General features: G+C 35.5%; 1 protein-coding gene across 6 annotated transcripts in view; it reads left to right on the top strand.

The window, feature by feature from the left end:
- Tow (target of wingless) overlaps nt 1-15,119 on the top strand; it is a 49,435-nt gene continuing 34,316 nt past the window's right edge. Inside the window, exons 1-3 of one of the 6 annotated variants that reach the window (XM_083039264.1) lie at nt 1-187; nt 4,123-5,884; nt 14,107-14,759. In XM_083039264.1, the coding sequence (XP_082895390.1) occupies nt 14,552-14,759 (208 nt within the window). In that variant the 5' untranslated portion in view covers nt 1-187; nt 4,123-5,884; nt 14,107-14,551. Of the gene's footprint in view, nt 188-4,122; nt 5,885-8,751; nt 12,659-12,722; nt 12,903-14,106; nt 14,760-15,119 lie in introns of those variants that run through there. The other 5 variants (XM_083039265.1, XM_083039262.1, XM_083039263.1 and 2 more) reach the window with 5 other exon arrangements.

Below are 15,119 nucleotides of genomic sequence, written 5' to 3'. Positions count from 1 at the left end.
TGTCGGAGTCTCGGGAAGGTGGGATCGTTCGCGCGCTCGCCGCCCTTTCACACCCCGTTCATCGTGTATGTACACTTGTCGCACGCGTATACGTATGTGAGACAGAGTTGTTAAGCTATCACGAGTGAGATTATCCGCAAGTGAGAAACGACGATAAGCAGCGAGGGTCGGTCCGGAGGTGCGCGAGGTTAGTTTAATTACTTATTGGAGTAAGAAAATTCGGTGCGGCCGATGACGCGTCGCGTCGTATACTATAGTGTCTCTCTTTCTCTCTTTCCCCTCTCTCTCTCTCTCACTCTCTCTCTCGCTTTCTCTCTCTTTTTCTCTCGAGGGGAACGACATCGCGCTCGATGATATCGCTATCGCAAGCATAACCGGTGAACCGCCTGCCTTCCTCTCCCCCCTGCGGTTGACCGAAATATCCAGACTCGATAGCGCCTACGGGAACGCGCGACGAAATCTCACCGAGTGTGTTCGCCGTTACCTTATTAAGCGGCGTTAGCATGCTTGGAAAGTCGCTCGTTTGTAGTAGCCGAGTGAGGGAACTGAATATCAAAGTAGAAGGGCCCGACAATGACAGATTGCTCGCTTTTACAAAAATCGGGGCATCTGTCTCTTTCTCTCTCCCCCTCTCCTTCTTTCTTTTCGAGTCTATATTCTATATTCAGGTGAGTGGCGAGAAATGTGTGGTTAAGCTTATTTTCGGCATCATAATATCATAGCGTTTTTCTCTGCCCTATGAAATTTTTTCTTTTCGGAGAAATCGATCGTATGTTAAGTGTCAATTTATTTTTTGTTGACTTGACGCTGATCTAATCAGATAAAAATCGAAGAGATTCGACGTGATTCCGACAAATCCTTGTGGACATTTTATTTTTCGTTTTCTTTTTTTAGAAAAAAATCGTACGATCAACTCTCAAAAGTAATTTGACACGGAGAGGATCGATACATTCCAGAACACGAAGCAGAACCGTTAAAGCGGGTCACATTCTTATCGGAACGATAGGAAAAACATAACGTAAAAATAATAATATTGTTATCGTTTTACTTTATATATATCTTATTAACTTTAATGACGGGGAAGAAAGTCGAATGAAGAAAAAGATTCGGCCATTATCGGAAATATACGGTTCCTTTAGAATTTAGAAAGTTGAATCCAAAGCACTGACGTTTCATCCACTTTATGATAAATCCGATTTTGATTGGATAACTAAAATCTACTAGTCGATAGTTTGTTTGTAACACTAACTCAATTTCACGTTAAACGCCGAGAAAGTCGATAACATTTTTTCTACTACACTTATCAGTGTTGCACAACGCAAAGGTGACATTTCAGTTTATACGATTTTATGCCGAAGTAACTACTTTACAGAGTGTAAGTTTTATTAAAAATCTTATATAAATAAATTCTTCGAATCTGCGTGAATAACAACAAATAACCGTCGATTTACAAATAAATAGTGAAACTCACAATCAGAGTTAAAATCTTATTAACTTGCTTCAACAAATCTTGCAAAATAAATTTAAAATAATATTATGATTGAAAAAGAATAAAGGAAAAAGTCAAATAGAACTTGTGCAGATAACAAAAACTGCAAAATCTTTCATTTACATAACACATTTTCTCAGATACGGTGTTTACATAAATAAATCGATCGGACAATATACATTGAAGATGTTTAAAAACAATATTATATATTTACGAATCATAAGTATAATAAAATACAAAATTAAATATAAAATTTAAAAGATTTATATGTATACATATATAAGGTTTATGAATCATAAGTATAATAAAAAGAATTGCTTGCACATGAATCGTGAGTATATAATATAATAAAATATATTTTGAAATATTTACAAGTGTAGGCGATAAAAAACGAATAAATACATAAAGATGCACCAGCGAGTAAAGTGTTAAACGACAGAAAACTGATGTGCGTTCCATTAAACGCCGATATGTCGTTCCGTCGTAATCAAATACGACGGCGTGCATTCCATCGTTAGATGAGAAGCGAAGACAAATAACGACGACAGTGAAAAACACGAATGCAAATTGCATTCGCTTTTTATCCGAAATGCCGCAAGCGTTATCCAGGCGCTTCCGATTGTCATCGTCGTATTGTCTGTTTAATTTAAACGTCAAAAGAGAAAGAGAGAGAGAAAGAGAGAGTGTGAGAACGAGAGGGGAAATGAAAAGGGCGACGGAGAGAAATTTGACATTTGTTTAATTCAACTTTCTATGGTATTCTGCGTGCGTTAACGACATGTTTTGTTGATATCTCTGTTATCAAAAAATGTCACAGGCATTAACGAGCAGCAAAGTTTGAATAACAATGGTGCATTTGTACAACTGTATTTTGCTTCGAATCAACCGCGTTAAATTTTTCATTATTTCATTAACCACAGATTTTTTGACGAATTTTTACTCTTTCTTGTTGAAAAAATTGATGAAATATCTTTTCGATAATTTTATCTCAACTTTAAATATTAAATATTAAAGAATTATAGGATTATATTTCTGCGAAAGTATTTATATATAAATGTAATAAAATCTACTTTTTAAATTATATTATAATTATGTATATATGAATTTTCTGTGTGTAAAATCTTTAATTTATATTTATTTTTAAGTTTTTATTTGAATTTTATTTTACACAAAAATAAGTTTTTCATCGCTTATAACTTTATTTTAATAACGAAAAAATTTATCTCGAGTTGATCAGAGTCTATCAATGAAAGAAAAAACATGTAAATTTGAAAATCATATATTCTCTATAATATATATTCCAGAATAATTGAAGAAACTGAAATATAAAAAGAGAGTCGCTCATGTTTTATTGCAAATCATTTTTTTAAATAAGTCACAAACAATCGTTACTAACGACAATGCAAAATGTCATTTCTATAAAATTTCTATGAAACTCTAGCAAGATACCGATACCGATAATAGCGATAATGCGTATTACGACTTAACGTATTATCGATAAAAATGACTATGCTAGTTAATTTTTTTATATTTTATCTTACATTCCTATATATTTTTAAGAGAACTCTCTGGTTTATGTGCTATAATTCGTATGCTATGATTTTTCAAAAACATTACATTTAAAAATCTTTTCTGTGTTATTTCTTAATTATTAAGAAATATTAAAGAATTAGCTAATATTAAAAAATTAAAGGATACATTGAGATGAATTTTTCACGTGTAAGAGTAAATATAGAATTGTCCTTTGTTTCAGCTAAATGTTATTGTTCCTTATCTCAATCTTTATATAAAATAATTAGCTGTTGAATATAATCAGTGTATATCAAATTGCGACTATTATTTGCTTTAATATATGAAGCTTAAAATAACTTATAATTAAGATATGATATTTTGTTTTTGAAAATATTTCTTATAAATATGATTTATTATATATTTCTATGTTTGTACCATTTTATCAAAAGCTTGATAGATATTTCCGTTAGTTAAAAAATGTTTCACATATCTCTGTGTAATCGGACACTTTATAAAAGTTTAATCAAAAAATCTATGCGCGCGCGCAGTAAATATAGACAAAAAATGTTTCTATTTTCACACTTCTCTTTCCATTCTACGAAATTTAACCATCGAAAAAAATGATATATGACACTGAATTTACATACATATACATATGTATATAGTAAAATCGATTCTCTGTTCATTTATCGTGCAAGTTATTATTAACCATGCATGCGCGAGGCGTATAATATTCCAAAAATTTTACAAAGAGGATAAAAAAAAATCGGACGGGTTATCTGATTACGAGTGATAAAATTGAAGCCTCCAGGACAGGACTTATCCCGAACGCACAGTAAGGATTAAAAATGAGGTTTCCCGCCTCTTTCTTCCCTCTATCTCCCTTTCTGGTAATTAAACGTTGATCCTCGCACGTTCTCTCGAGAAGAGAAAAGGAGTTCCTTTCCGGTAGAGCTCGCTTTTCAATTTCCCTCGCAGCTGTTGCCCGTTGCAGCTGTGACAGTGTGTGTGTGTGTGTGTGTGTGTGTGCATGTGCACACCCTGTTACTATCTACCACGTACTTGCGGCTTGGCTCCAGTCAGATCGATGAGATAACCCGGCTATCTATTTTCCTTTGCAGCGCCGAATCCGATAGTCGGGCCTGACTATTGTCGGACCGGGAAAGATTCATCCGGACGAGCATCGAGCCGGTGCGATTTTGTCCGCGCGGATCATCGGGGATCCTAAGGCTGCTCTCTTCATTCCTCATCGTTGCCACCTACGTCGCGCATTCGTCGTCGACGATTTATCTTCCGACGACTTCCGACAGGATCGTAAACTCTCGCGGAAGGGAAACAATTGTCGGGAAATCCGGCGAGCCTTAATGATAATAGCGACCGTTATATCCGCCGAGGGGTTTTATCGAAGAATCTAAACGCGCGTTGGAAACTATCGTTTTCTGACCGAAGACGCTCTTCTTCGGGTGTCCCTTAAATTGCGAAAAAATGGAGGAATTCCCTCGAATTATCGATCTCGAGCACACAGGCTTCCCGTAAAGGCTGATTTAACGCGCGTGTGTCTCTGAAGGCAGCTCAAGATTTATCCTCGGCAGCGCTATCACCAGCCGTGCGACGGGACGAATGCGCAGGAAATCAGAGAGAGAGAATGCTCGGTTGGTCGCCCTGGACATGGGATAGGTGATGATGATATCTCGCGCACCGGTGACGATGGGGCGGTAGATCGAGATCGGTAAAAATCGCAAAATGGATTGGGCACCACGAATCAGGTAGCCAGGAAATGACAAAGACAGTCGTGCGGCCAGCAATCAAACGCCAAAGGGGAATCATCCTTAATAAAGGCTTCGTTACGCTCCGTTCCGTGAATAAGCCGTATCCGCTAAACTCTCCGGTCGGATCCTCCGTAAGACTGTCTCATATTCTCGGAACAAGTTCTTTTTTTTCTTCCTTTCTCCTTCTCTTTTTATTTTTTTTTTTCTTACACGAGAAAAGATTGACTTGACTCTTTAAGACTGTCCTATATTATTCACTCCCTGCCGTTTGTGCCACCTGATGCCGCCATTTATCACAAGTAAAGACTGAAGCTTACGTTAGGTTCATCGTGAAATCGTGAAATCGCGCGGTCGACCTTTGGTCTCTCTAATCTATCCTCCTATCTTCTCCTGAGAAGCGATCGTTGGAGAAATTATTGTCAAAGTTCAAAAGGAATCGTTCAAAAGCTTTTTTCGTAATCAATCTCGTTTTGGAAGACGCTTAGACTGATAAAAAATACGAAGACTGATTTGCTATATTTGCCCCGCGAATTAATTCATCCGAACGATCGAAAATCGAACGACAGATCACATATTTTTACGCATACATATCCTGCGAGATCTTCTCAATCCGATTAGTCATATAGAATCACGCGAAGTTGTCGGAGACAAAGCAAATAATCGTACGTCCCTCGCGAAACGGATTATGTGCGCTCCGATGTACGGATACATATACAGATATGACATATGATATATACCGATACAGAAAAGGACATGTATATGTGTGTGCATAAATGAAGAAGATCCCGGATGTTGCCTAATGTATACGAAGGAAGTGGCGTATAACGGAAGTCGCTCGGTGAACGGCTGTATAAATTGGGACGCATCGATTTTCTCTCAGGATCAACGACGACGATGACGCGAATAACGCCGGACAAGCCGTCGCGATAAAGTGATCGATCCGTGATATATTACGGACGCGTGATATTTTGGTGACGCGAAGTGAGATCAGTGTTACCCTGCATGAGGACGTAAGGGTGCAGGATGGGTTGTGGACAGAGCAAAATCGGCAATATCTATCCGAAGAACAAGAAGAACAAAAACAACAGCGCGAAGAAGAACGGCGACTCCATCCGTGAGTACAGAAATATTTTAAAGTTTAAAATTTATATAGAAATAAGATACTCATTTCTCGGTGGATTTTTATATAATAATAATCTACTTCAACTTTTTGTCTTTTTGGACAGAGTATATTATTGCTACTATTAACATTTCGCGAAATTAAAGTATTGCAAAATAAAATAAGATAATGTGATTTTCTTAATATCTGGCAACAAACTAATTTTTAAAATCTTTATTAATACGGTGATAAATATGCTTTTCGTCAACATATTTTAATTCGATACTATTTTCAAAATTTAACTAACAATAAGATTGATTAAGACGAAATTACATTATAGAAATTAGATTTTATGTATAACTGTGCAAGTTCTGAAATCATACTCGATAATTCGGATACCTCATTATCGGACGGTAATTTATTAAATAGGAAAAATTTTAATTAGAAAATAGAATGCCATTATGAATTGGGAGTTCATTAAAATTTCAACTCTTTGGAGTGCAATTCGAAGCTCCTATATCCTATATAATTCCGTCCACCGTGGAATATCTATCTAACGGAATCCTTTGAAGCGCTTTGTACTCCCACGTTCGCTTTGCGTACTTATACGTTACCATGTAACAAAAGACTATAGTTATTCCATTTTGTTCCCTGATGCAAAATTTTGCTAATGCAAAAAAATGTGCAATGCAAAAAATTAATTATTACGTATCTATACTCTCATTTTTATTATTATATCTACTGATGTATATATATTTATTTATTTCCTTTAAAATTAATATCTCTGTGCGTTTAAATTAATTTTTATTGTTATATTTCGTATATGAAATATGTAAATTTAAAAGAGACTCAAGAGACTTCGATTTTATTCTACGCTCTCTTTCTCGACATATTTGAGTTTCTAATAGATCCCAATTTTTTTAAGATGCTAAAAACGCGATGTCTTTTACGGAAAAATAAATTATATTCGTATTAAATAATTCGTGCGGAATGTTTAGAGAATGACAAATAATACACATTATGACATATGTTTGACTCTCAAACAGACCACTCAATAATAAATTAAAAATATCTGTCGAAAAAGCCATTATATAACTACGGTCGCGTATTGGTTTATGCTTCATCAATTATCATAATATCATTATCTCGAATATAAATATGACAAAACGTGAAAATCTTAAAAAAAAAAAAAAGAAAACTTAATTTAGACAAGTTAATGATAGTTTGATTATAAATGAAGTGCCATTGATAAGCCTACTATCAAACTAAATTTATTCCACGAGATCTAGATATAGGTCGGCAGTTTCAGCTTATGTTAGTACGGTTTTTATCGCGAATGTGTTATAACGTACACGTACGCACGCGTGTCCTCGATCGATTTGTAACGCGTTGACGTACTTGAGGTAGATTAGGGGCTGGGTTAGGTTGCTTTAGGTCAAGCTAGGGGCGTGTTACCTTTTGACATCAAATTGACATTTGCGGTAGGTGCAGTGATTAATTGCCCAACAATCAATGTCTCTCTTTTGTCTCTCTCTACTGAAATGATATTCTCTAGACGAGTAAAGATAAGACATATGTATAGATATATGTATATAAAGTAATATAATTATATATAATATTTTTTGTTCGAAGATAAAAGATGTACATAATATTTTATTATAAAAAATTTTCAGTTATCTTATAGTTATAAATTTACTAGTGATTATCTGCATACTCTTTACATTATTAATTTTAAGCAATGTATTTTATATCAAATTAATGATATTTAGATATTTAAATCTTTATTTGTGATACATAAAATAATATTTGTTTATCGAAGTCGGCGAAGTCGGATCGTCTAACAATATCCTTTAATAATAACATGTGCCACACACGTGCACGTGATTCCATTTTCATTTTACAGCACGTAAACTTTCTTTGTTTAATTCGCGTTATATGCCGCTAAAAATAATTTCATTCTCTAGGAAATCATAATAGACTCTCATAGATTTTCTCATATAGTATGTTTCTCAAAAGTCAATGATTATCTTTTTATTAATGATCAATCTTGTTTCAATTTCTATCTTTCGATATTAGTCGAATCTTGAAATCTAAAGAAAGAAATGATGGATAAAATAAATTACAAAAAATATGATAACATTTAGAATAAATTTTTTATTGTGGAAATATAATGGCTATTTTTATAAGAAAAAAGTTCGATTGCATTCGCAGTTTAAAATCTATGAGAAACATGAATGGTAATCCATTCTAAAAAATATCGATTCTTTTTTTTTTGCGTTAAAAGACGGATATTTTAAAACTAATATATCACTTGGACGTAAAATCGTCTAATTTATTACAAATCTATGTGTATTTCTTCTCTTTCGCGATCTCTTAAACAGCCACGAATAAGGTATTTCGAGCTGAAGGAATTTCTTTTTTTTTATTCCTTATATTTTCGAATAGCGAGAGATAACCGATGCTACATTGTCTATGTCTATATTATCGAAGTATATTGAAAGTAGAAATAACAGATTATGGACAGATAAGATTTGCACATAGGATCTCGTTCGTCGCAGTATCGTCGCGTTGATAATATCATTTGACTTGTCGTGCATCGTCAGCGTGTCCTGAGTCGCGAAATAATCCGATGCCGTTCGCGGTAACTCGAGATAGTGACAATCACAGTAGCGGATTTAGTTGCAGGTATACTTGGTATGCGTATAGTCTCCTCCTCTTTAAGAATTAGCAAGTCAGAAAGATTTGTTATTACATAATATAGACAAATGTGTGTGTGTGTGTGAGATTTATTAATAAGTATATTTTTGATCCATATATTTTATTTAATATAAATATTATTTAATATGTAATAAAAGATTATATGTGCAAGTACATGTGTAAAATTAAACGATTAAATAATATTTATTATATTAAATGACTTGATAAATGTGTAGTGTGATAGAATATTCTTAAAAGACTTCACATTTATATTGTGAAAGAAATAATAATAGAGGTTGCATTTTATTACTGCAAATTTAATCGATTTACCTTTGCTTAGAAACGTGCCAAAAAAAAAGACTAAATTTTTTAACAAACAAATACATGAAATTTGAATCGTAAAACGAGAAATACTATTTTGAACTTTGCTATTAATATGCAATTTTGCATTTGTACCCCTTTTGCGATAAACAACACAGTGTAACATTTGCATCTTTTGTTATTCGTATAAATACGTGCAATGTATGTATGCACATAAGATTGATGATGACATTGGAAAGTTCTGAATCCCGCAATGTTTAGACTTCAATAGGTACATCACTGGTGATAACGCGCGGCGCGGAGAAACTTATCGCGTGATGCGTAGAAATTTTTATTGCAGAAACGCGCTCTCTGCGTTCCTCTTTAAGCTCGATAAATTTGTTTGCGTAATTATTTGTTCGCGTGTTTACAAAATTGCGTATAAGCGATCGGCGCCGAGGAAAACATATCGCACCATTATTCGGAAGCGCGTCTTGCTCGGTGCAACCGCAGTTGCATTCTGAGACACTTGTATATGCAGCGACATACATACATATGATTTCTCGAGACGGGAAACGTGTCTAAAAGGGATAACAGAATGATCAAGTTAATTATTCGCAGAAGAGTGTCAGCCAATACGATATCGCATTTGTGAAAATAATTAAAAAGAGATTATAAATAAAGGAAATCATGTGATAACGACGGGTCACAATATAATCGAGAAAAATTAATCGAACGTGATATTCTATAATTTCACATTATATATACACAATAAAATATAACTGAACAATAAAAACAATAATTCGTATCGATGACAAAATTCTTAATAATTAAATACATTCAAAAAGTTGTGCAAAATATATATATATATATATATATATATATCTTGTTGTTGTATTATTTATGCAGAAAAAAACATTTTTTAACATAATAATTCGAATATAAACATATTTGTAATAGAGGTAGTAATATTTTGTTGACGCGTTTTGTGTAAACAGAAGCATTCATATAATATACATCGTACGCGCATAACATTCGGGATTTAATATCTGATCAAATGAGGGCTAAACAGGCATATGTCCTTTAATCGCATACCGGAACGTGACTAGTTGTTTGCCAGCTACGAGCTATAAATACACATTGCGATAATATACTGATATTCGTATATCTTTGAAATGTTTTCGCTTATGTATATATTCTCTGAGAGTCTTTTTCTGACCCATATTGTGTACTCGTTAGCATTTTCTTATCTCTCATTTCTTTGATGAAAGAAACATATGAAAAAAAAAAAAAAAACATTAACTTGTCGATTTATTTCATATTCATTTTCGAATCCCAATAAATATTTGTTCGTGAGAATTTTATTAAAATTTTTAGATATAGATAACGCGTACAGCCACTTATACACTACATGACACTCATATCATCATCAGAACTGTTTATGATAAGCGTTGTTTTCATTTAAATTCGCTATGTGTATAACATGCGTAACAGCGTAAACATTTGAACTTGGTTATGTAATGTTTATATATTTTAGAAGACGGAGGAGAGGAAACGTATCTAGCAAAAGCTACATAATATTAATTTGTTTTTGCTACGATGTAATATGTAAGTAATATACTTACATATTTCTAAAAAAAAACAGAAATGTGACATTTTTTACAAGATTATTATGAATACTATTAAAATTAGTAAATTAATAATTTTATTTTAACAATTATTAATATTATTAAAATAAAATGTGTATTTATACATACTTTACTAAATTTTTCACCGCTTAAAAGAGAGATCACCGTCTTTCGACTATAAGAGAGTGCAGAGCATATCCCTTTTCATCGCTTTCCATCCTTGCACCGTAAGTGTAGCGATACAATGGATGACGCATTCTTTGCATCGCCAATACGTACGATACGCTCCTCGTGAACGCTGCGAGCGCATCCTCCGGTATCTTACTCACGCCATCCCGACCGGGTAAACAAGACGAATCTCTCAAGGAAGCCGGGAACGATATTATCGTGCTCGGTAGTAGAACGCAGCCAGCTCGCAAACCGTGTAAAGTCCGCATCAGACTACACATTGATAATTGAAGATTAAATTTCGAATTTGATTGTCAGAATATAAAAGGAGCTAAAATTTCTTCTTTCTAATTGATTAAAAGATCGTCAATCTCAATCTTCAATGTATAGGCTGATAAGCGCTTATCGCGCTCGTGGACGAAAGTATATAAAAACGTTTCCCACCATCGATGCCTATATCTCGCGTGGCGATTTAAACAGTGTGCATCATCGTGTGACACATCACCGAGTCTCACATCTTCGTCGTGATCAAAGAAAACGCTATTGTGCTAATTTTTTCGCGTCGAATGTAATATATTGCAAGAGCAACGATATTATTATATGTATACGCGCGCGAGATCTATGATCGAGTGAAACAGTGTACGAAGGAACGTGTCACGCAAACGTAGCCACGGTTCGAGAACAGTAGTACTTTTCCGGAGCCAGATTGTTTTGTTTATAAAGGTAATAATTGTTTTCCTGTTCGCGAATTCAGTAGAGATATGTCTCTCTTTCTGACTCTGTCGAGAAATCAGAAACATCCACGTTCCTTGGGCCAGCAAGGCCGATCTAGTTCACTACCTAATATCTGCTTTAATATGGTTGAGCCAGAAAGAATTCCTAGTAATTCCAAGTACTTACAACATCGGGAATTGATGAGTAAATTGTACAAGCTCGATTCTATGTACAAAAATCTTAAGCAGCTGAATGACACAAGAATCTCTAATAGTATTTCTATATCGGAAAAAGATAACAATGTAACTAGAGATCCGAGAATACATAAATTTTCTAATGTTCTGAGGGTGTGTCTATCTAATCCGCAAGGTGTGCAAATGCAAGAGGGGCTCTCCTTGAAAGATGCACTAGCCGAAGCAATGAAACATCAAAATCTTACCACCGAAATGTGCGCAGTCTATGTTAGAAACATGGATGGATCCAGGTATTTGATATCTTGGGATGTGGACATCTCATCGTTGAAATGTGACGAAATATCAGTGGGAATTTTGTCCCTTGTTATAAGCAAGAAGTCCCCCAATTCCATTTTTTACAAATTGAAACGTAATATCTCCAAGTATTTTGCTTCGATTATTTATGGCGAGTATAGATACGTACGTACTCGAATGGATGATGATTTTACCTCAAAACGATCAAAATCAGTCGACGAATCTTCGAAAATTCTCCTAGTGCAATTTGCGCATTCTATTGAAGAATGGGAAATTCCAGCGGATGAGATTCTACTATCGGATTCGTCATGTATCGGATCAGGATCATTTGGAACGGTATACAAGAGTAATTGGCACGGGCCTGTTGCAGTGAAAATATTCAATGTTCAAATAATGTGCACATTGACATGGGTACAATTACAAGTATTCAAAAATGAATTAGCCGTTTTATTTAATGTTCGACATTCGAATATTTTGCTGTTTATGGGTTATACCAGCAAACCGTTTGCAATTGTTACAGAATGGTGCGAAGGCTCATCTTTGTATAAACATTTGCACGTATTTGAGTCCAAGTTTGAATTGCTGACATTGATAAAAATTGCCAAACAAATTGCGCAAGGCATGGATTATTTGCACGGGAAGAACATTATTCATCGAGATTTGAAGAGTAACAATATATTTCTGCACGACGATCTCACTGTTAAGATTGGCGATTTGGTCTGGCAACGGTCAAAACTCGATGTTGCGAACAGCTGTCTCAGCCGATTGGCTCCATTTTATGGATGGCACCAGAGGTGATTAGAATGCAAGAAAAAAATCCGTATAGTTTCCGGTCTGACATTTATGCGTTTGGTATAGTGTTGTTCGAGTTACTAGCTGGTCAACTACCATATTCGAATATAAACAATAAAGATCAGATACTATTTATGGTAGGAAGCGGCCGTTTGAGTCCCGATTTAAACAAATTGCGTTCTGATACGCCGAAAGCATTCAAGAGACTCACGGAGGACTGCATTAAATTTTCGCGGGATGAGCGACCAACATTTTCTCAAATTCTGGACAGTTTACCGAAGATAACAAGATCGAAGTCCGAATCAGATCTCAATAAAATGCATGTGCAGCCTGATTTTTTACATACTTGTACTACTTTAAAAACTTTGGCGAACTTTTAATTTGGAGCATTTTTCTTTTATTTTTCTGTTCAGAGTATATAAATGTATCAGCATGTTATCTGATGCATTTTGCATGAAGAAATTATTTAAAATATTAAACATAAGCTTAACTTTATGAACTTATTACTTAAATCTTTCACACTACACATTTATTGTACTGCAAATGTTTGCTCGATGTAGAATGTGATAACACTCTCTTTGATATAAGGCAAAGAATTAAAGAAACAAGACAATATAAAGGATGTAAAATTAAATTAAGTTGTTAGAGTAATATATGGCATTTGAGTGCAGGCCATCATTTTTTTTATGAAATAGTTTTCCAAAAGCCGAAGTAATTTTGTACCATTTCGTTTATTTTGTTTCAAATATACTCATACACACATACACAAATTCATCTCAATCATTCATGATTATTATACATACATATATCGACATCGATATGCAGAGAGGTTACTTTGTATATATAAATATATAATAAATCTATATATAAACAACGTATAGATTTCCATTTCAGAAAGAGTTACGTTTAGTAATATACACATATACACACGCACACTAGCGGATCCTGGGGGGGGGGGGGGTAAACCCCCCCTTGGAAATAAAAAAAACAGTTTTGCTGAATTTGTTTAAAAAATATAAGTAAAGAAAAACAAACATTAAAGAGCTATCGACGTCGTTGATGCTGGAATAAAAGCTAATCATGAAACCAAAAATATTAAATAAAATAATTTTGCAAACCCCCCCCCCCCCCATTATCGACGTCAGGATCCGCTAGTACACACGCATGCTATACAATAAAAACACACACATGTATCTATATATACTCAATGAAATTACTTTATAAATAAGTCTGCTAAATTAGGGATATTAATTTTTAAAGTGGACAGACTCTTCTCAATACGCTATAAAACTTATATTTCATTTGACGAATCGTTTCTCAGGACACACATTTAATTAATCATCTTACGATTAAACGTTTCAATTATAATAATATTAAAAATATGAAGAGAGATCATCGTCTTTCGACCTTAATGGAATAATGCAGGGCATATCCCTTTTTGCACCTTAAGTGCAGCAGGACACAATGGACGGGGCGCACCCCTTTGCTTCTTGACGCGCAACGATGAATATACGATATTCCGCTCGTGAATAAGCGCGAGCGTGATCTCCTCCGAGAGGGGGATATCCTACGCGCGCCATCCCGAGCGGGTAAACAAGACGAGCCTCTCAAGGACCCGGGGCCGATATTATCGCGCTCGGTAGTAGAGCGCAGTCTGCTGGCTCTCGCAAGCGATGTAAAACGCGCTCGTGGGCGCCAGTATATAAAAGCGGCGTTTCGCCCCGCCATCGACGCCTGTCTCGCGCGGTGATTTCAAGAGCGCGCATCACCGAGAGAGAGAGATACTCCGCATCATCTCCCGTCGTCCTGACCGAGGAAAACACTCTCGTGGACGGGCGCGACAGGTGTGCCGCGATTTTTTCCGCGTCCTCTCGGGTGCGGGACGTAATTGTCATATGTATACGCGCGCGAGATCTATGATCGAGTGGGACAGTGAGAGAAACGTGTTGCGGAAACGTAGCCACGGCCCGAGAACGGTGCTACCGCGGAGCGCGAGTTTCCCCGCTGGCGGTACGTCGGATTTCCAGAATAAGCAGAAGGGCGCGAGGATGTGGCTCAAGGTGCTCAGGCAGAATATAACGCATCTGGCCCGCAGGGCGAAAGGTGAGAGATCGTGCTTTATTTCTTCTCGTTCTTTTACTTTCGACGTGGAAACTCCGAATATTATACATGTATAGTCGATGCGCGAAGTGCGTCAAACATGTGTAGCGTTAATGACTGCGTGGCCCGCTTGAATCGTTAAAATAATCACAATCGAGTTGAAAAATAAACATGCACTTGCTATTTTCGTCGCGCCGCGCCAAAAACTGCAAGTATGCATTTTCTGAAAACTAAAGCGCGCGCAGATGAAGGAGGAAAAGAGAGAAGAGTGTTATTTAAATTGCGAATTAAAAAAAGGGAGAATTAAATTACGTATTCTGTTGTTGACACAATAATAATAAGATTTAATTTTGATAATCTTTC

The sequence above is a fragment of the Prenolepis imparis genome, unplaced genomic scaffold (assembly GCF_030444845.1).
Source record: "Prenolepis imparis isolate NDT839.2.m4 unplaced genomic scaffold, iyPreImpa1.0 SCAF_5, whole genome shotgun sequence".
NCBI classification, from domain to species: Eukaryota; Metazoa; Arthropoda; class Insecta; order Hymenoptera; family Formicidae; genus Prenolepis; species Prenolepis imparis.
The sequence above is the reverse complement of the archived record's forward strand: the minus strand, read 5'-3'. Positions and strand labels throughout refer to the sequence as shown.